The sequence below is a fragment of the Rhinopithecus roxellana genome, chromosome 15, assembly GCF_007565055.1.
Source record: "Rhinopithecus roxellana isolate Shanxi Qingling chromosome 15, ASM756505v1, whole genome shotgun sequence".
In the NCBI taxonomy this organism is placed as follows: domain Eukaryota; kingdom Metazoa; phylum Chordata; class Mammalia; order Primates; family Cercopithecidae; genus Rhinopithecus; species Rhinopithecus roxellana.
In genome coordinates this window covers 38,177,322-38,200,492 of record NC_044563.1, presented here as the reverse complement: position 1 = coordinate 38,200,492, position 23,171 = coordinate 38,177,322, and the positions used below count along the sequence as shown (strand labels likewise).

Below are 23,171 nucleotides of genomic sequence, written 5' to 3'. Positions count from 1 at the left end.
TTATCTTCTTCGTTTTCCAACCTTGGAAAAAACAAACCAGCTATTTTTCTTCCCTGTGTTCTTGAGCATTCCTCCTACAAGCCATGGAACAGCAGAAAGATTACACTATAAATTCCTATCATCTACTTTTACCTGGATTCCGAGTACTGCTCAATTATTATTTGTTTAATTGACTTCAAGTTGACCCTTACGTATATCCCACTTAATTTCTTCCATTTTTCTCAAGCTCTAAACCCCAGCATCCCTCCCCTTGCTAGCACTTTTTCATCTTATTCTTTAATTAACAAGTCCTTCTATTTTAAAATATCTTAAAGAGCAGAAAAAAATTAAATCCGGGATCACAGCCCTAAAATCGGCTTATTATAAGAACTTTGTAGGAAGTCCTAGATTTTAATCTTTAAAAGTCCAGCACATTTTAAATGCTTCTGAATAATACATAGTTTTTTTAAAAAACAAACTTACCATCACTAAGTTGACCCTCTAGGAAAATGCAGTGTGTTGTACTCCCAGGCTCTTACAGTGGTATAACCAGTAGGGCTTCAGAAATATCCTGAGCTCATGGAAGATGCTGATAGATGTGCACTGTAATATACATGTGCTTTCACTGAAAATGAAGACATTGAGTCATTAATTATCCATTTGACCGGCTTTTCATGGGCTTTTGTGGGAGAACTATATTAATAAACATTGTTCAGACAAAAAAAAACCCTTAAGTTATTATCAGATACCTTGTGTATGCACATTTTACATTTAGGAAACTAAATATTTACATTATATATATGTAATGAAATTATAGTGGAAATTAGTAGCAAAATGTTTTGATATGTTTGTACTTACACAAAAGTTTTTAAGGACTCTATGCAGATATATAGTTTAACTTGAAATAATTATAAAAGCACTTCAGGTACCTGTTTTTACTTATAGCCATCTGATAAATTAATGTGTAAGAGATAGGCTCTTCCAGCTTTAGTCTGCAGGTAAACCTGTTTTTCCTTTGGAGGCATTTAATAGCAGTATAGTAACAGCAGTGTACCACATGTAGTAGTTGAAGAACATGATCACTGATAACTGACAACAGGCCTTACCTGACTCATGTGTTTGCCCTGTGACCTACAGGAAGTTGTTTGCCTCACCAAGATTCCATGTTGTCATCAGTAAATGGGGTTTAAAATACCTTATGTGTAACGTTGTTGTTATGGTGAAAAAACTTTAGATGCACACTGAAGCATTTAGGGATGAAAACACATGAGGTCTAGAAGTCGCCTTAAAATATACCAACAAAAAAAGGGTGGAGAGATAGGAGAAGTAAAGATGGACTAAGTTGATGGTAGTTAAACTGGGTGAAGGGTACATGGAGGTTTGTTTTACTCTCTATGTATGAAAATCTTCATAATAAAAAGTTAAAACCGTTTTACAGGTAAAGGTCTCTAACATATAGTAATCACTAAAGACCATCTCCAATATTTATTAGAGGGCTTTTTAAAACATCTAATACAGCTATCAAGAGAAACTAATTTTAATGACCCTGATCCACTCTCAACCTTAAAGATCCAGAAAAACTTTTCCAGCCATGAATAACTTACTGTTGGAGGTCCGGGCAAGTCTACAGACCCTCTGAAGCCTACTGTGACAACTCCAGTCTCTATAAAAACCCTTGTGAAGCTCTCTAGGTCCCTGCATGGTTCCATACCATTGCATGTATTGCACTGACTTGCTAGTTGTGAAACCAGTACATCTGACAAGAATAAGGAAGCCAGGATTGTCATAAGCACCTGCTGATATGTTTGTGACACACATTTCTAGCTATTCTTGGCCTCACTTCTACCTGTTGTAGTATTTATAAGAAGTTGAGGTTAATGCTTCTGCCTCTAAAACATCCTGGGGAATATTTATTGTCAAGATTATTTGAGGTTAATGGGTAAGAAATACTAAATATTTGTATTATCTAAAACATATGAACAGCTTAAGTCAACCTTACCCAAAATTTGACTTCTAAATCCAAAGATTCCCTTTTAAATTAAAAGTAAACAGAAATTTTTAAAATCTAGATTGCATTAATTTGAAATGTTAGCTATTTTCTACTAGAACCTAGTTTTATAAATTTGCCATTATTGCTAAAGACCCTGTTTTTATGTACCTAATTTTTGTATGTTGAATGTCAGAATCTAAGTCAATAACTTTAAATGGACTATCTCCATTTATCATAGTAAATATAGTCTATCATGAGCTATTGTTATATATGGAGGGTCTTTCCATACTTCATCAACCTTAATACCATCACTTAATATCAGGTCACCTCCCTTTCATTACTGTAAAAACTTCCTAATTTATAGCCTTCCTTCACTGATTAGGTACTTATGGATTTTAAAAACTAAAATTTCCTTAAATGTACTTTAAAATTATTTCTGTATAGAAAATATGAAATGCCATGTTCTTCTCATTTTAACAAAATAAAGCTTTCATTCTCTAAATTAGCATTTGTTTTCCAGCATTGCCAATCCAGTCATTTCAGCCATCTTCAAAACAATAGTAACCACTCTGACTATAATGAACTGTTCCGATTTGATAGATTATGGGAAATAGCTAAGATAATCTTAATATCATTTGCATGGCTTTTATGTGTCAGCATTATTGTACTTAACATACTGACATAATTGTAAAATTATTTGTTTGTGTGTACATTTCCCTACTTTATTAGATATTCCTTGATTTTTTCTTTCAAAAAAATTTTTTAAATTATGAAATAGTTCCAGATTTTCTTCTTTCCACAGAACCTGGTGGACATTAACTGCTCAATAAATATTAATGAATTGAGGGTTGAAAACATCACTACATTCTTGCCATGTTTCTATATGCAATAATATATAGTCATGGACTTAATAGCTATGGAGTTTGTTTCCAACCATGTTGTTTTCTTTACAAAATTTTTTGAGAAGGTTAATTTCTAGGAAATGCTAATACTGTACCATGTTTTTGTTTGTACATTCATGTAGTGTAAATGGCACCTGGTACTTTGTCAGGCACTGTGAATGTTACAAAACTAATAAACAGCTGTTACCCTCAAGTTGTTTAAAGACTGGACAGAAAGATAGGATATAAATAGCCCTAGGCAAAATGGAGAAGCAGCAATGTCTTCTTTGGCATCCCCAGAGCTATATCCTTTGCTTACGTTATTAAGATGTGAACAGATAATCATGCTGTATAACTGCACTACTTGAGCAAAAACTTAAAAGAACTGATCCTGCTTTATCAACCTACTTCTACCATTTCTTTCCCAGGTATACCAATTGGTACTGCCTAAATGAGGCCTGGCCATGGCCACAAGGGGCAAAGTCACTGTCTTAGTTAATTCAGGCTGCTATAACTAAATAGCATAAACTGAGTGGCTTAAACAACACACATTTATTTTTCACAGTTCTGGAGGCTAGTAGTCCAAAATCAGAGTGCCTGTGTATTAATCCATTCTCACACTGCTATAATGAACTACCTAAGACTGGGTAATTTATGAAGAAAATTGGTTTAATTGACTCACAGTTCCACAGGCTATACAGGAGGCATGGTTGGGGAGGCCTTGGGAAACTTACAATCATGGTGGAAGGCAAAGGGGAAGGAAGGCATGTCTTAATGTGGCCAGGAGGAGAGAGAGAGAGAGAGAAAAGCAGGAAGTGCTACACACTTACACAGCCAGATCTCATGAGAACTCTGTCAAGAGACAGCACTAGGGGGATGGTACTAAACTACTAGAAACCACCAGGCCAGGCGCAGTGGCTCACGCCTGTAGTCCCAGCACATTGGGAGGCTGAAGCAGGCGGATCACGAGGTCAGGAGTTTGAGACCAGTCTGACCAACATGGTGAAATGCTGTCTCTACTAAAAATTACAAAAAATTATCCGGGTGTGGTGGCATGTGACTGTAATCCCAGCTACTCAGGAGGCTGAGGCAGGAGAATCGCTTGAACCTGGGAGGTGGAGGTTGCAGTGAGCCAAGATCGTGCCACTGCACTCCAGCATGGGCGACAGAACAAGACTCCATTTCAAAACAGAAAAAAAAAAAGAAAAAGAAACTACCCCCATGCCCGCCAGGCCCCTGCTAACACACACACACACTCGGGATCACAATTCAATGTGAGATTTGGATGGAGGAGACACAGAGCCAAACCAGTATCACCCAGCATAGTCAGATTCTGGTAAGGGCCCTTCTCCTGGTTCACAGACAGCTGTCTGCTCTTTGTATCCTCAGATGGCAGGGAGAAAGAAAGATAGAGGAAACAAAATCTCTCATAGCTCTTCTTATAAGGACACTTATCCAGTTCATGAGAGCTTCACTCTCATGACTTAATTACCTCCCAAAGGCCCCACTTCATAATGCCATCACATTGGCGTTTAGGCTTGACGTATGCATTTGTTGCAGGGGACACAAACATTCAGTCCTTAACAGTCACTAAATAAGTCCAAGCCCCACCCTCTAAAAAAGCAAGAGAACAAATTTGGCAACTGAATGAATGAAGGAAAAAATATTTCGTGTCAACAAATAGAAAGTACTGGCTAATGCAAAAAAAAAAAAAAAAAAAAAGTTGTTCAAAATTCCCTTATTAGTAATAAGTATTTGTTATAAGAGGGACTTTTTACATTTTTAACAATAAGTGACAAATTCTATGTTTTCCTAGCAAAAATTAGAGATGGTAAAAAAATTCAACATGAATGATTTGACACCTTTTTGTTTGTTTTCCCTAATAGGTAAAGAATGGATTTACTTTTTTTTTTTTCTCAGAATGAAGATGTACAAATGAAAGAAGCCCTATTTGTTGTACTTTAAAATGAATAATATTTTTCAATATGTTTGTCTCCCCACTTTTTAAAAGGAATTTAGAGCGAAGTCAAGAGAATGGGACAAGCAAGAGATACTATATCAGACTCATCTGATTTCTTTAGATGCTCAACAAAAATTATTATCTGAGAAGTGTAATCAGTTTCAGGTAAGTTATCTAATACTATTCTCTAAATCAAAAGTAGAAGTTAAATATTGGTATCTTTACCATTCAGCATGTAATCTATTTACAAATAGAAATGCCAACTAAGAACAAATAACCAGAGTAGGTCCAAAGGTGGGTACGGTCACAAGTGTATATAATATCTGTTAATGGTGAATTTAGTCTACATGTCTCAAAGGATGGAGCTATTTAAAATTCCATTGTTATTGTGTCATTAAATAGCATGTGTTTTTGTATGCCTACAGGCAAGGCACTCAGAGAGTTTAAGATTGCTTGCTTTACTTTGTATTTCCCTGGCTACTTATAAGACAGAGCATCTCCTCATATACTTTTTAGCCTTTCTCTGGTCTTTCTGTGAATTGCCTATTCATAAACTTTGCCCACTTTTCTTTTGTGTTGTTTGCTTTTTCTTATTGATGTGTAGAAGTGTTTGTACATTAGGAATTATTAACTCTGTTACATGCACTGACAACTTTTCCCCTACAATCAAATTGTTTGTTTGTATTTATTTTTGGTTATAGACTTTTTTCAACCATTGTATAATTGAATTCATAATTTTCTTTTTACACCTTCTAGATTTTTTTCTTGCTTGATATGGCTTTACTACCACTAACCTCCTTCTCTACTCTACATCTTTGCTCTGAGGTTATATAAATATATTTTCTCTTTATGCCATCTGAAATTGAAATTTTAAAACAAATACAAGACTGAATTACAAAGACCCAACTTTCATTATCTAGTAACATATTTAAAGATATTCCTACTAATTATTTTCTATCATTCTTGAACTTCATGTAAGCTTAAATATGACATTCTTCATTTGAGTTACACAGTTTTTATGTTTTTCAGAAACAGGCACAAAGTTACCAAACTCAACTAAATGGTAAAAAACAGTGCTTAGAAGACAGCAGCTCTGAAATTCCTCATTTGATATGTGACCCAGATCCCAATAGTGAAATCGGTGAAAGAGATGAGTTCATTATTGAAAAACTAAAATCAGCTGTAAGTGAGATAGCACTAAGCAGGAATAAATTACAAAATGAAAATCAGAAGCTCTTGCAAGAACTGAAAATGTACCAAAGACAGTGCCAGGTGAAGATTAATTTTTTGTTTTTCAACTAATATTGTCCATGACTTGTATAAATGGTAACTCAACAGATATAGGGATTAGAATGATAGTTTTCTATTATTAATATATGTGAAGATTCTGTTAATATTTCCTCTTAGTAATTCACACTTAATGCGTAGATTCAATAATCCCATAAGTATGTTACCACACTTAGAGTGCACTTTAGTTCGGCAGTGGCATAACAATAATGTATTACAAATGCAATATAACAGTGGTTACTTAACAAACCTCTATGCCTTTAGCCATGTACTACCCTCTTCCTGCACTATTTTCTGTTACCCTGTGTCTCTTTGACTCAGAAGAATCCTTGGTTAAAGATACAGGAAATCATGAAGGGTTCAACAATCTAGTAACCTCAGTGAGAGCTATGGAGGTGATTCCAGTGATTTATCACTGGTAATGTTATCATAATCATTTATCAAACAGTAACCTAGAATTTATTTTTAGGTAACTTTCACATTGACAAATATGATTGATGATTTAACAAGCATTAATTTTTTTCTCAACTCAATAATGTTTTCTTCTTTTTGTCTATTTCTTGCAATCATTAGGAAGGTTATACAGCACTCATCAAAATTGGTCATTACCCATTTCTTTACAGAATATATATTTCTTATTCATTAGTACTTGAGACATTCTTTTATCTCCCATTTTAGGTTTTTTCTCCCACCTCTAAATATTCAGCCTCTTTCTATCACTTCCTCCATGACAGTTGGCGCATATCTTTTCCCCACTCTATTCCCTGCTCTACCTAACATACATGATTGAGGTAAGGTCACTGCCTGAGAACTTCCATTTCATCTCCTTGAGATACACCACCCCAAGATCTTTTGCCACTTAAACTCCCAGGGTCATTTTTTAGTCTTGGGCCAACTCCTCATTCCCCCACCTTGCCACATTATATTTGGGTTTATATAGGGAGTTAGTCCTTTAACTTCTTTCTCTGCCAGCATCTACTGTTCTATGTTCCTCTTTCCCTATGTTTGGTAAGGGACAGAATTCAAGGCTCCCAGTCTCCCCCATTCAGAGGTGGTTATAAGACATACATATACCCCACCTCAAACTCCAGCTTTAAGGAGGGAGGTCTTATTCTAATACAAGTTAGAATACAGATGTAAACCAGTAAAGAAAGCTAAACTACAAACACTAAATGCAGAGGAAGCCAGAAATTGTCTCAAAATAGCAAAGGCATTGATGGTGTTTTCTCTGGCTTCATTCTAATATAAATGAGGTTAGCACTCTTTCATCTGCTCTAGAGGGTGCCTAGGGGCTTCTAAGTGCTTAGCATCAGCCCCGCCTCTAACTATCTGAGCTGCGTTTGCATGACTGTGGGTCATGCAGTGATGGGGTCTTTCCTTCTGAGAGGCTGCTGGCTTTTGCTTCCCTAAGTATATGACAACTGGTCATGCCTTCTATTTAAAGGCAACCTAAACTTACATTTTGCAGCTGTCTTTGTACTGCTGGAATCTAAATCAGACTCACATTCAGTAAATAAGAAAATTGTCGTTCTTGGTACTTCCCAAGTATTCTCCTCTAGGCTTTGGGTCATCCAGTGCCAACCAAAGCATTCTCTGCTTTTTCCCTTCTTCTTTTGGCAGGGGAACAGGTGGTGGTGGTTGGTTACATGAATAAGTTCTTTATTGGTGATTTCTGAGATTTTGATATACCCATCACCTGAACGGTATACACTGTACCCAATTTGTAGTCTTTTATCCCTCACCCCCCACCACCCTTTCCCCTGAGTTCCCCAACATCATTCTTATGCCTCTGTAGCCTAATAGCTTAGCTCCTACTTATGAGTGAGAACATAAGTAGGAGCAATAACCAAATGATGTTTTCGTTTTCCATTCCTGAGTTACTTGACTTAAAATAATGGTCTTTAATTCCATCCAGGTTGCTGCAAATGCCATTATTTTGTTTCTTTCTATGGCTGTGTAGTATTCATATATATATATATATATATATATATATATATATATATATGCCACATTTTCTTTATCCACTCATTGATTGATAGGCATTTGGGCTGGTTCCGTATTTTTGCAGTTGTAAATTGTGCTGCTATAAACATGCGTGTGAAAGAATCTTTTTCATGTAATGATTTCTTTTCCTCTGGGTAAATACCTAGTAGTAAGATTGCTGGATCAAATGGTAGATCTACTTTGAGTTCTTTAAGGAATCTCCACATTGCTTTCCATAGTGGTTATACTAGTTTACATTCCCACCAGCAGGGTAAAAGTGTTCCCTTTTCACCACACCCATACTAACTTCTATTATTTTTTTGATTTTTTGGTTATGGCCATTCTTGCAGGAGTAAGGTGGTATTGCACTGTGGTTTGGATTTGCATTTCCCTGATCATTAGTGACGTTCAGCATTTTTTCATATGTTTGTTAGCCATTTGTATACCTTCTTTTGAGAATTGTCATTCATGTCCTTAGCCCACTTTTTGATGGGATTGTTTGTTCTTTTCTTCCTGATTTGTTTGAGTTCCTTATCAATCCCGGATATTAGTCCTTTGTCAGATGCATAGTTAGTGAAGATTTTCTCCCACTCTGTGGGTTATGTGTTTACTGATTATTTATTTTGCTGTGTAGAAGCTCTTTAGTTTAATTAGGTCCCATCTATTTATCTTCGTTTTTGTTGCATTTGCTTTTGGGTTCTCGGTCATGAAGTCTTTGCCTATGCCAATGTCTAGAAGGGATTTTCCAATGTTATCTTCTAGAATCTTTATAGTTTCAGGTCTTAGATTTAAGTCTTTGATCCATCTTGAGTTGATTTTTGTATAAGGTGAGAGATAAGAATCCAGCTTCATTCTTCTCCATGTGGCTTGCCAATTATTCTACCACCATTTGTTGAACAAGGTGTTCTTTTCAGACTTTATGTTTTTGTTTGCTTTGTCGATGATCAGTTGGCTGTAAGTATTTGGGTTTATTTCTGGGTTCTCTATTGTGTTCCATTGGTTTCTGTGCCTATTTTTATACCAGTATCATGCTGTATTGGTGACTATGGCCTTATAATATAGGGTATTTGGTAATCTGATGCCTCCAGATTTGTTCTTTTTGCTTAGTCTTGCTTTAGCTCTGCAGGCTCTTTTTTTGGTTCCATATGAATTCTAAGATTTTTTTTCTAATTCAGTGATGAATTATGGTGGTATTTTGATGGGAATGTAATTGAATTTGAAGATTGATTTTGGGAGTATGGTCATTTTCACAATATTGATTCTAACCATCCATGAGCATGGGATGTGTTTCCATTTGTTTGTGTCATCTGTCATTTTTTTCAGCAGCATTTTGTAGTTTTCCTTGTAGAGGTCTTTCACCTCCTTGGGTAGGTATATTCCTAAGCATTTCTTTCGTTCTTTCTTTCTTTCTTTTTTTCTTGCAGCTATTGTAAAAGAGGTTGAGTCTTTATTTGATTTTCAGCTTGGTCACTGTTGGTGTATAGCAATGCTACTGATTTGTGTACATTGATTTTGTATCCTGAAACTTTACTGAATTCATTTATCAGTTCTAGGAGCTTTTTGGATGAATCTTTAGAGTTTTCTAGATATATGATCATGTCATCAGTCAACAGAGATAGTTTGACTTCCTTTTTACTGATTTGTATGCCCTTTATTTCTTTCTCTTGTCTGATTGCTCTGGTTAGGACTTTCAGTACTATGTTGAATAGAAGTGCGGAGAGTGGGCATCCTTGTCTTCTTCCAGTTCTCAGGGAGAATGCTTTCAACTTTTCCCCATTCAGTATGATGTTGGCTGTGGGTTTGTTGTAGATGGCTTTTATTACCTTAAGGTATGTCCTTTCCATGCCAATTTTGCAGAGGGTTTTAATCATAAAAGGATGCTGGATTTTGTCAAATTATTTTTCAGTGTCTATTGAGTTGATCGTGTGATTTTTGTTTTTAATTCTGTTTATGTGGTGTGTTGTGTTTATTGACTTGCATATGTTAAACCATCCCTGCATCCCTCATATGAAACCCACTTGATCATGGTGGATTATCTTTATGATATGCTGTTGGATTCAGTTAGTATTTTTTTCAGGGTTTTTGCATCTATGTTCATCAGGGATATTGGTCTGTTGTTTTCTTTTTCTCTTACATCCTTTCCTGCTTTTGATATTAGGGTAATACTGGCTTCATAGAATGATTGAAAGGAGGATTCCCTCTTTCTCTATCTTTTAGAATAGTGTCAGTAAGATTGGTACCAATTCTTCTTTGAATGTTTGATAGAATTTAGCTGTGAATCTGTCTGGTCCTGGACTTCTTTTGTTGGCAATTTTTGTATTTCTGTTCCTTTTTTTTTTTTTTTAACAGTATCTTGCTCTGTTCCCCAGGCTGGAGTGCTGTGGTGCAATTTTGGCTCACTGCACCCTCTGTCTCCCAGGTTCAAGCAATTCTTCTACCTCAGCCTCCTGAGAGCTGGGATTACAGGTGCCTACCACCACACCCAGGTAATTTTTGTATTTTTTAGTGTTGGCCAGGCTGGTCTCGAACTCCTGAGCTCAAATGATCTGCCCGCCTTGGCCTGCCAAAGCGCTGGCATTACAGACATGAGCCACCACACCCGGCCTGTATTACTATTTCAATCTCCCTGCTTGCTATTATTCTGTTCAGAGTTTCTGTTTCTTCTAGGAGTTTAATCTAGGAGGGTTTACTCTAGGAGGGTTGTATATTTCCAGGAATTTATCCATCTTTTGTAGGTTTTCTACTTTGTGCATGTAAAGGTGTTCATACTAGCTTTGAATGATCTTTTGTATTGCAGTAGTATCAGTTGGAATATCTCCTGTTTCATTTCTAATTGAGCTTATTTGGATCTTCTCTCTTCTTGGTTAATCTTGCTAATGGTCTATTGATTTCATTTGCCTTTTCAAAGAACCAGCTTTTTGAATTTTTTTTGTTTCGATTTCATTTAGTTCTGCTCTGATCTTTGTTGTTTCTGTTCTTTTATTGGGTTTGGGTTTGGTTTGTTCTTGTTTCTCTGGTTCCTTGAAGTATGATCTTAGGTTGGCTATTTGAGCTCTTTCAGACTTTTTGATGTAGACATTCAATGCTATGAACTTTCCTCTTAGTACTGCTTTTGCTGTATCCCAGAGGTTTTGATAGGTTGTGTCACTAATATTGTTCAATTCAAAGAATTTTTTAATTCCATCTTGATTTCATTGTTGACCCAACCATCATTCAGGAGCAGGTTATTTAATTTCCATGTATTTGCATGGTTTTGAGAGTTCCTTTTGGAGTTGATTTCCAATTTTATCCCACTGTGGTCTGAGAGAGTACTTGCTATAATTTCAGTTTTCTTAAATATGTTGAGACTTGTTTTGTAGCCTATCATATGTTCTTTCTTGTATAATGTTCCATGTGCTGGTGAATAGAATATATATTTGCAGTTCTTGCATAGACTGTAAATATCTGTTAGCTCCATTTGTTCTAGGGTATCATTTAAGTCCATTGTTTATTGGTTGACTTTCTGTCTTGATGACCTGTCTAGTGCTGTCAGTGGAGTATTGAAGTCCCACACTATTACTGTGTTGCTGTCTATCTCATTTCTTAGGTCTAGTGGTAATTGTTTTATAAATTTGGGAGCTCCAGTGTTAGGTGCATATATACTTAGGACTGTGATATTTTCCTGTTGGGCTAGTCCTTTCATCATTATATAATGTCCCTCTGTACCTTTTTTAACTGTTGTTGCTTTAAAGTCTATTTTATCTGATATAAGAATAGCTGCCCCTGCTTGCTTTTGGTGTCCATTTGCATGGAATATCTTTGTCTGCCCCTTTACCTTAAGTTTGTGTGAGTCCTTATGTGTCAGGTGAGTCTCTTGAAGACAGCAGTTATGTGGTTGGTGAATCCTTATCCATTCTGCCATTCCATATCTGTTAAGTGGAACATTGAGGCCATTTATATTCAACGTTAGTATTGAGAAGTGAGGTACTATTATAGTCGTCATGCTAGTTGTTGCCTGAATACTTATTTTTTCATTGTGTTATGGTTTTATAGGTCCTGTGAGATGTATACTTCAAGGAGGTTCTATATTGGTATATTTTGAGGATTTCTTTCAAGATTTAGAGCTCCTTTTAATGCTGGCTTGGTAGTGGTGAATTCTTTCAGCATTTGTTTGTCTGAAAAAGACTGTATCTTTCCTTCATTTATGAAGCTTAGTTTCACTAGATACAAAATTCTTAGCTGATAATTGTTTCATTTAAGGAGGCTAAAGATAGGATACCAATCCCTTTTAGCTTGTAGGATTTCTGCTGAGAAATCTGCTGTTAATCTGATGGGGTTCTTTTTTATAGGTTACCTGATGCTTTTGCCTCACAGCTCTTAAGATTCTTTCCTTTATCTTGACTTTAGATCACCGGACGATTATGTGCCTAGGCAGTGATCTTTTTATGATAATTTCCCAGGTATTCTTTGAGCTTCTTATATTTGGACGTCTAGATCTCTAGCAAGGACAGGGAAGTTTTCCTCAATTATTCCCTCAAATATGTTTTCCAAACATTTAGATTTCTCTTCTTCCTCAGGAACACTAATATTCTTAGGTTTGGTTGCTTAACATAATCCCAAACTTCTTGGAGGCTTTGTTCATTTTTTTAAATTATTTTTTGTCTTGGTCAGAGTGGGTTAATTTGAAAGCCTTGTTTTCAAACTCTGAAGTTCCTTCTTCTGCTTGTCCAATTCTACTACTGAGGCTTTCCAGTGTATTTTTTAATTTCTCTAAGTATGTCCTTCACTTCCAGAAGTTGTGATTTTTTTTTTTTATGGTATTTCTCTGGAGATTTTCCCATCCATGTCCTGTATCATTTTTTTTTTTTTTTATTTCTTTAAGTTGATATTCACCTTTCTCTGGTGCCTCCTTTAGTAGGTTAATAATTGACCTTCTGAATTCTTTTTCTGGCAATTCAGAGATTTCTTCTTGTTTTAGATCCATTGCTGGTGAGTTAGTGTGATCTTTTGGGGTTGATGAAAAACCTTCTTTTGTCATATTACCAGAATTGTTTTTCTGGTTCCTTCTCTTTTGGGTAGACTATGTCAGATGGAAGATTTGGGGCTCAAGGGCTGTTGCTCAGACTCTTTTGTCCCATGGGGTGCTCCCCTGATGTGGTGCTCTCCCACTTTCCCTAGCGATGGATTCTCTTGGCCCTCCTGGTATGTTCCTACAATAGTTCTTGGAGCAAAAGTTCATGATATGTGTCACTACTGCTGTGTCTGTCCGAGTGGGAGCTGCAAGTTAGTCCTGCCTCCCATCTGCCATTTTTCCCTGCTTTGTCTCCTTTAAGTCTTTTTGGATTTGATCCATACAAATCAATGTTCTGCTCAGGCTTATTTTGTTCTGTTCTATTTAGTTTGCATGAAACATATTTCACTAGTAGGCCCAGTTATCAAGTCTGGTTCTACCCTTCAGTGAGATTCACCTTCTTCACTAACATGAGTTCCTTTTAATATCCCCAAAAATAATTATATTTGGGCCTATTTACAGGATCTGAGAGCATCCTCTTTTTCAGGCTGAGAGTCAGCTTTTGTCTTTGGCTCACTTGTGGGATAGAAGTGGCTACTTTTACACCAGTATTCTTTGGGGGAAAAAAAGATCCTCTGTAACTCTTTCTCGGCAGTATGACTGACTCTGTCTATAATGCTTTCCTTGATGAACTCCACCTTTCTCCTCCTCAGAACTTTATTGTTTATATTTTTCCAAGAAGTAGAATGGAGAATCTTGTTAAAAGAAAAAAATGCTGCAAACAAGGCAAGAGTGTACATTGAGGAACATTATTATAACATTCCTAGCTAGGATCACCATCTCTACTCTCCCTCCAAATAAATGCCTTTAAGCCTATGCTTCTCACACTTAATCACAATGACACACTCCTGGTGGCAAGGAGAGGGAGAATGCATGCAACTTGGGAGTCAATGTGTAGCAGGAAGTAAGAAGAATCAAACCAGCTGCTGGCCAAGGTGGCCCTATCATTTACTGATATCATTTAATTAACTTACCCTTCTGACCCAAGTTCAACAGAATGTAACTTACCACACTTCTTCCTTACTCCTCAAAGATTTCTACAAACTTCTAGGGGCTTACATGCACACCTGAGAAGGCTCTGTGGGTTGCCTGGGCTAAGGAAAGTCCATGTTACCTATTTTTATTTTTCCTTATGGTATTTATATATTAATGTACTTAATAATTTATTAATGTTCCTGAATATAACTAACAAAATTAAAATCCAGCTACTCATAGAAGTCAATATAATTGTGAAGTCTTTTTACTTATACTAAAGGTTGCAAAACAGCAGTACCCATTGCCTAATTTTTATGACTTTCATTTAAATTAGTGGCTCTATACTGGGGTAATTTTTCCTTCCACGTGATATTTGGCAATGCCTGGATACATTTTTGGTTACCACAACAAGGAAAGGAGTGTGACCAGCATCTAATGAGTAGAGGCCAGAGATGATGTTAAACACCCTACAGTGCACAAGACAACCCTACAACAGAGAATCGCCCAGTCCCAAATGCCAATAGTGCTAAAATTGATCAACCCTTTTTAAAATTTTGAAATAAGTCATTTTTCTCATATTCTTCACTAGTAATTCTCTAACTTCATTTTGTGATGTTTTCCATAGCTAATAACAACTACCTGTGTGGTCTGCATTTGTGACTCACATTATATGTTTAATGGATAGCACTTGATTGAGAAATTTCATCCTACTCTGTTGTTGTTGTTGTTGGTTTGTTTTGCTTTTTGGTTTTGTTTTGTTTTGCTTTTGAGACAGAGTCTGGCTCTGTCACCCAGACTGGAGTGCAGGGGCGCAATCTTGGCTCACTGAAAGCTCCGCCTCCCAGGTTCACGCCATTCTCCTGCCTCGGCCTCCCAAGTAGCTGGGACTACAGGCACCTGCCACCACCCCTGGCTATTTTTTTTTGTATTTTTAGTAGAGACAAGGTTTCACCATGTTAGCCAAGATGGTCTCGATCTCCTGACCTCGTGATCTGCCCTCCTTAGCCTCCCAAAGTGCTGGGATTACAGGCGTGAGTCACTGCGCCTGGCCAGCTAATAACAACTTTTAATGTGACTGATATCTATACTGATTTCTATGAGGAAGCTTACCAAAATTTTTTTTTACAAATATTTGTTCATTTAAAAAACAATGTAGTTATCCTTGGATCTAGGACCATTATTAAATTTGAACTAAGAATCTCCATTTTATATTTTACAAAAGAATCACGTGTATTAAAAATCAAACCAAATTATTCTGGAACATGTTTTATGAAAAACAAAATCTGTTGTAGAACTAATGAAATGATTTTGAAAGGAAATTTGGTTCAAAAACTTTAAGATGTCTAAAAGATTTCTACTCTCAGGAAAACACTATTTTTCATCCATTTAGGAAAAAATCCTGAATATATTGCATTAATTTAGCTTTTCCTCTGTTTCATTTCCAAATTTTACTCACGTTTCATTCTTTTCTTTAGGATAAATCTAATGAAAATACATCAATTATTTATATATGATAGTTGATTTGAAGGTTTAGAATCACCGCTCCTCTCAAACCATTAGGCAAACCTCTAACTAAACAGATGGGCTTTAAACATGTTTTACAAAATTTATATTTTACCAAATGGGAATAACTGGAGGTAACTGATACTATAACCAATATATGTATTTGGAAAGAAGTTTCTCTTCCCTTTTCACAAAACTGTCATGACAGAGTGTTCCACATCATACACATAAATGCAAAAAGACAACCATTTCCATCTGAATTACTGTCATTTCTTGTATGTAAAATTCTCTTTGTTTATAGCACACTTTAATGCAGATGCATCTCAATTTTCACATGAATCACATCTCATTTGTCTTTCCACAACCTTGAAATGTGTCAGTATACTTCTTAATTTCATTGCATATATTTATTCATTATGTTACACTCTACACGTTTTTTTAAATGTGCAGTATTTTTCATGGGAAGTTAATGACAAAAATAGATGGCTCTGCATTTTTCTAATATCTATGACAGAAAAGTTACCCTTTTTTTGTTTGCTTGTTAATGTGTCATTACGGTGCTAGAGCAACATTGTCCAGTAGTAATATAATGTAAGCCACAAATATAATTTAAATTTTCCTACTAGCCGAATTAAAAGAAGTCAAGAAAAATGAATGAAACTGACATATCATAGCAATATATTTTATTCAATCCACTATATATCCAAAATATTATCATTCTAAAATGTAATCAACATATAAAAAGTTATTGAGTTTTTTACTTTTTTTCATACTAAGTCTTCAAAATCTGGTGTGTATTTTATGCTTCCAACATATCTCATATTACATGCTAAGTATTCATCTGAAGTACCTGATCTGTATTTAGATCCCATACAATTTTACAGTTTAAAAAGTTGATTTACATACTTAAGTTGTTCCAAACAAACTTGAAAATGTTCCATTACTGAGTCAAGTACCAAAGAATCATTTTCCTCAATATTTGCACCCACATTCACAAATAATTGATTTGATTTTCATGCAGAAGCATACTAATTTTAAAACTACATCTCAGTTCAATCAGTTCACTAATTCTTGTGTTAATTCGGTATTAACCTTGAATTCAAGGTCAAAAAACAATTTTAGATTTATCAATATCAAGAAAGCCTTCAAATTTTTCTTGTACTTTTGCAAGGAATTTACATGCTGTCATTTATAAGTAAAATACTTTGTATATTCATTGACATGTCAAATCATTATTACTGATTTGTATTATGAAAAGTTTGGATTTTAACATATATGCTTGTACCTGTGTAGTTAGGTCATGAATAATCTTTTTTCCTGTCAATGATGTCTCCAAATTTCACTCTTACGGATATTATTTTCTAATAACAGTAAACAAATATATTGTATTATTACCGTATTTTACAGAGTTTCAGCTAACCCTAGCTTGTGGCAACACTATATATATATATTATTATTATTATTATTATTATTTTTTTTTTTTTTTTTTTTTTTTGAGACGGAGTCTCGCTCTGTCGCCCAGGCTGGAGTGCAATGGCCAGATCTCAGCTCACTGCAAGCTCCGCCTCCCGGGTTTATGCCATTCTCCTGCCTCAGCCTCTGGAGTAGCTGGGACTACAGGCGCCTGCCACCTCGCCCGGCTAGTTTTTTTTGTATTTTATTTTAGTAGAGACGGGGTTTCACCATGTTAGCCAGGATGGTCTCCATCTCCTGACCCCGTGATCCGCCCGTCGCGGCCTCCCAAAGTGCTGAGATTACAGGCTTAAGCCACCGCGCCCGGCCGCAACACTATATTTTTTAGACCTAAGGTTAGAGCTTTTTGTGGACTCCCCTTCCCCGAGTGAAAGCAGATGCACTTTTCTACGTACAACTTCATATTTGATGACTCCCTAGTGGCAAATTTGCAAACCAGGGAGCCCACATAATGCCTTCCTCAACTGGGCAAAGTTATGGGCGGCATTCACATTAACTCAGTTTGTGTTTCTGTTTGGTAATCTATTGTTTTGCATTTCTTTTATTATTGAAATGTTTAATCTTGTCTGAAAAATCTCCACTGTTCAAAACGGAGGCTTTATCCAAACAAGTCTATTAAATCACCAATTTGAATCTTTTTATGTTTATTTCCAAGGTGGCCAGGAAGTTCTGGGGCTAAAGTAATGCTACTAGGCCCCTCACTGAACACAGGCCTCCTGGAAAACAGCATATATTTAAGGCTTGGTAAAAATAAATTATCTGCGAACTCATTATATCCTATACCTTCTATACAATTATTCTTCTAGGCTTTGTGAACTTCTGGATAAGAATTAATAAATAAGAAAGTATATGTCCACATAAGAGCTTATACATTAATTTTCGTTAACAGCATTATTTGTAATAGCCGAAAAGTAGAAACAACCCAAATGTCCATCAACTGATGAATAGATAAACAAAATGTGGTATATCCACATAGTGGAACATTATTCAGCCATAAGCAGAAATCAACCACTGATATATGCTACAACATGGATGAACCTTGAAAGCATTATGCTACATTAAAGAAGCCAGTCACAAAAGGCCACATAGTGTATGATACCATTTGTATGAAACATCTAGAATAGGCAATTCCATAGAGATAGAACATAGATTAGTGGTTGCCAGGAGCTGGAGGAAGGGGAAAATGGGGAGTGACTGTTAATGAGTATGAGGTTTCCTTTGGGGATGATGAAAATACTCTGGAATAAAGTAGTGGTGATGTTCAACTTTGTGACTAAATTAAAAAGTGCTGGATTGTATACTTTAAATGGGCATATTTATGGTATGTGGATTATATTTTGATGAAATTATTAATAATTCAATAATAATTATTTTTCAATGAATATTAAGTATATCTATATATTAAGAATTATTTAACAAATGATTTTTTAAAATATAGTATTTTCTATAGCCTTTACTAGCAGAGAAGTCCCTTGCCCTTAGAACCTCCCATCCTGTCTTTACCAATACATTAGAGGTCTATTTAACTTATTTTGAGTGGAAGGAATTATTTTTTCATCCTGAATGTTCTAACTGGATTAGCAGTCAAAAGACCTGGATTTTCCTATTCCAAAATCTGGTAGTTATGAGTTTGGATCAAGTCTGGCATTCAGTTTCCTCATCTGTAAAAATTGCAATGGATTTGATGACATAAGTCAGGCACTTTTTAAAAAAATTAATTTCCTTGTATAATTGTATGGAAGTGACCTGATGATATTGAAAGACTCTTCCATTCCTCTCTCCTAGAGAACAGCCAACTACTGCTGCAGAAAATCACTCAGCAGGCCATGGTCCCCAACCTCAAATGGGCACTCAACACTGCCCAGCAATCCACCTTTTTTCTCCAAGTAGCTAATTCTTTCATTCCCATTTTAAGTCATTTAAACTCTTCACCACTCTCAAAAATCACTCCTATACCCTGCACTTCTCCATCTACTGTTAGTACATGATGTTACTTTTTACTTCACAGAGAAAATAGAAGCCAAGAGATAGCGAGTCTCTTAATATCCCCTTAGCTAAATGCATAAACTTGTCTGCATTCCATCTTCCTTCCTTCCTGTTACAGAGAGGAGGGCCTTACTTTTGCTTTAGGTAATTCTCCCAGTGTGGTTTGAGACTCATCTTTTCCACCTTCTTAGGAACCTGACACCACTCGTTTTACCTCTACTCTCTTCTAATGGATCCTTCCCAACAACTGCTAACCTAGTTCAAGCTTCTTTTTATTAACAAAATGAAACATTGAACCCAGAGGATTGCTGGTATTTCCAGTTACTGACTAAAATATAGCTGCCATTGGGCGAAGGTTGAATCACAGTTTATAATTCATTTTGTTAGCCAGCTTTGCCATTAGGTTATTCTTGATTATTATCTTTTTACAATTTGAAAGTATTTGTATTAATTAAAATTTTATGCCTTGTACTTTATTCATACTTTTATGTTTCATTCTTTCAAATTCACACTCATTGTGATATTTTGTGTGATGATTTGATTATTCTTTGTCTTTGCCACTAGATTGTAAGCTCACTGAGAACAGATTTTGTGTCTGTATCCCCAGAGCACATAATAAAAACTCAGTAAATATTTGTTAGAAAAAATGAATGAAGGAGGCCGGACACAGTGGCTCATGCCTGTAATCCCAGCACTTTGGGAGGCCAAGGCCGGTGAAGCACGAGGTCAGAAGTTCGAGACCAGCCTGACCAACATGATGAAACTCCATTTCTACTAAAATACAAAAATTAGCCGGGCATGGTGGCAGGAGCATGTAATCCCAGCTACTCAGGAGGTTGAGGCAGGAGAATTGGTGGAACCTGGGAGGCAGTTGCAGTGAGCCAAGATCGCATCACTGCACTCCAGCCTGAGCAACAGAGTGAGACTCCGTCTCAAAAAAAAAAGAAAAGAAAAAATGAAGGAACGGAATTCTATGAGACAGAACAAGCAAAGGACTAAATATCAGTTTGTTTAAAATTAGGCTGGTTTATAGATGTTAAATATTTTTAAATGCATTGTACATTATGATAACCAAAAATGAGCATTGAAATTTTTTGATGTTTTTATTTAGGCCATGGAAGCAGGTCTCTCAGAGGTAAAAAGTGAGTTACAGTCACGTGATGATCTCTTGAGAATTATAGAAATGGAACGATTGCAATTACACAGAGAATTATTAAAAATAGGAGAGTGCCAGAATGCTCAAGGAAATAAAAAAAGGTATAATCTTTATATTTGACAATCTGAGAGAACTGTTCAAAACATGATGTTTGAATGTTTTTAAGAGTTTTATATTTGAAATGAGAATAAAAAGTCTATTTTGTATTAACATGTTTAATTTGTGGGTAATATTAAATATTAAAAATAAAATTTATGGTTATCTTCAAAATTAACATCTTCACTTACCTAGAAAATTATATCATGTTCTGATTTATGGATATTTCTGTCACTCTGAGTCAGACATGGTAGCTCCCAGCACTTTGGAAGGCCAAGGTGGGAGGAGCACTTGAGCCCAGGATTTCAAGACAAGTCTAGGCAACATAGTGAGACCCTGACTCTTCAAAAAAATTTTTAAATTACCTGGGCATGGGGGCACACATCTGTAGTCCCATCTGCTTGGGAGGCTAAGCTGGGAGGGTCGCTTGAGCCTGGGAGGTCAAGGGTGCAGTGAGCTGTGATCATGCCACTGTACTCCAGCCTGGGCAACAGAGTGAGATCCTATCTCAAAAAAAAAAAAAATACTATACAAAAATAATATAGAACTGGTATTCAATTATGTATACTCAGAGAAAGAAGATTTATTCCATATTTTTAAATGCCTTTGTTTTGATTGCCCATCCCTGATATCAACCTTTTCACTTGTACATATTGTATTTATTTTGGCCACCACACTCGCCATCTTGTCAGTTCCATTGAGGGTTCTTCTTAAAACAGATTTTTTTCTTCGTTTAAAATCAGATAGATATTGTATATTCCATAAACACAAAGGAAATCAGACAGATATTATATATTCCATAAACACAAAAGAAATGGGACTGCTGAGGATTGTTAAATGTTTATGCTCGTGAATAGACTGTTTGACTGCTTTAGTAGTTCACTGATGCTCTTATTCTCGTAGAACTTGAATCTTTCTCAAAATCAGAAAGCTAATGCCAGATCAATGATAGGATTCTAAAAATCGAATAGCCAAATGGTGAGGGATGCTTTATTGAAAGATTGTTATATTGTTTTAAAGGCAATAATTATTTCTTCAAAGTTGTGAGACAGTCAGAGTTGTGAGACCTGCTAGCATTTCTTTGAGGTCTGTGCTTAATAACAAATGGCAAGTTAAGATCCCTAAAGTGACCTATTTGTGTGTCTCACCAAGGATAGTTACAGAATGCCTATTAGCCAATCTGCATTGTCAAATGCTCTGGATACAAGATGTATATTATCATCACTGATTACTAATCAATCTGTTAGATATTTATTACATGTAGTGCTGTTCCAGTATGGTAAGTAATATCTTCACATGAAGAAAATATATTCCTAAAAACATAAGGCATTTCACAGAAGAGCACACCAGTCAACCCATGTCTAGCTCTGGCTTTCTGAGGAGCATTGTAGGTACTTTTTATGGTGCTCTTAAGACCCATGCTGAATTCCAAACAGTGCTAGCTGCCCTTCAATAATCTAAAATCTTACACTTGTTTATATATTTGGCCAGTAAAAACTTTTTTGTTCTGACTGTTTACCATCCTCTATTTAACTTGGCATTTATTTTGGTCTCCAAACTACATCTTTCTTATCCTAGAATTCAGTTCTAGAATTCTGAGATTTGATGAAAAAGTATAAGTTTAACTTTCCACAGCTTCCATTGTATTTTAGAATTCTCAGCCTTCATCTTTTCCGCTAAGAGTCTAAATTTTTTTAGTTTGTTCTCATATGAATGCTGTTCTATCTGCTTTATTGTTTTGGTTTACTTTATTTAGACTGTTGCTTCTTTGTAGTTGTATCAAAGTGAAGCACCCCAGACTACTGATAGTAGATGCATAGTAGTTTTATAAAAGTAGCATGGTAATGTTCTTATTCGTTTTCAGAAACTTTCTAAATAATGCTAAGATTTTGTTAGCTTTTTCTATTTTTTCTTTTTTTTTTTTTAGTTGTAGAAGCACCCTGGGTTGATATGTTCTGAGAGTTATTAAACTAACTTCATACTCTTGTTCTATATGACAAATAATAGTTCCCTTATATATGGACATTAGCATTTTATATTATCATGATTATAGTTTTCTTCTACGCACTTGTCCACATTGGAGTTTGACATTTGTTTCATTCACTTACTGAACTTTGCAAGATCACCATGAGGATTTTAGCATTCAATTCAGCATTCTACTTCCTGAAATTGCTTAGGAAAAACTGAAAAATAGGGAATTTTTTCACTCATTTCAAATTATAGGAAATAATGAAAACTTAAGACAGATCCTGAAATAATATTTTAGGAGAATATTGGATAAAATGGAAAATGTTCACAATGTATTACTAAGTGGGAAACAAAAGAAGACTGAAAAATAATGTGTATAGTATATTCCAATTGTATGGGAAATGTGTATATCTTTATATGCATAGGGAAAAATATATTTACCACACATAAAAATGCTAAAGATGGTTTTTCCTGAATGTTAACATTACAGCAGTATATTATAGTCTGATATCCTTTGTTATCCACAGTTAAGATATATATTTGACAATCACAAAAACAGCAATCTAGTCTAGATACATGTAGCTCAGGGATATCACTACCAACTTATACCTTTTATAATAGAGCCTCTATTTTTAATCTTTAAATTAGTAATTTCTTTATCATTACTCAGATTTGGGGTTTTTATTGGTGTGGTTGAAGTTTCTGAAGGCGTGGAATCTTCTCACAAGTTCTCTGGAAACCTAAAATTATAATCACAAGTGGATATGTTCCTCAAAACAACAGACTCCTCCAGAATAGTCAAGCCTGACTTCCAGTAGAAAGCATGCTGCTTCCCCCACCTGATTATCTTTGCTTTTGTGTTTTTGTGATTTTTATTTCACTGG

General features: G+C 35.6%; 1 protein-coding gene across 1 annotated transcript in view; it reads left to right on the top strand.

Moving 5' to 3' along the window:
- Positions 1–23,171, top strand: part of DEUP1 (deuterosome assembly protein 1) — a 104,370-nt gene that overhangs the window by 43,597 nt on the left and 37,602 nt on the right. Inside the window, exons 6-8 of the mRNA XM_010357360.2 lie at positions 4,862–4,975; positions 5,840–6,082; positions 20,179–20,324. Coding sequence (XP_010355662.1) covers positions 4,862–4,975; positions 5,840–6,082; positions 20,179–20,324 — 503 coding nt within the window. The remainder of the gene's footprint in view (positions 1–4,861; positions 4,976–5,839; positions 6,083–20,178; positions 20,325–23,171) is intronic.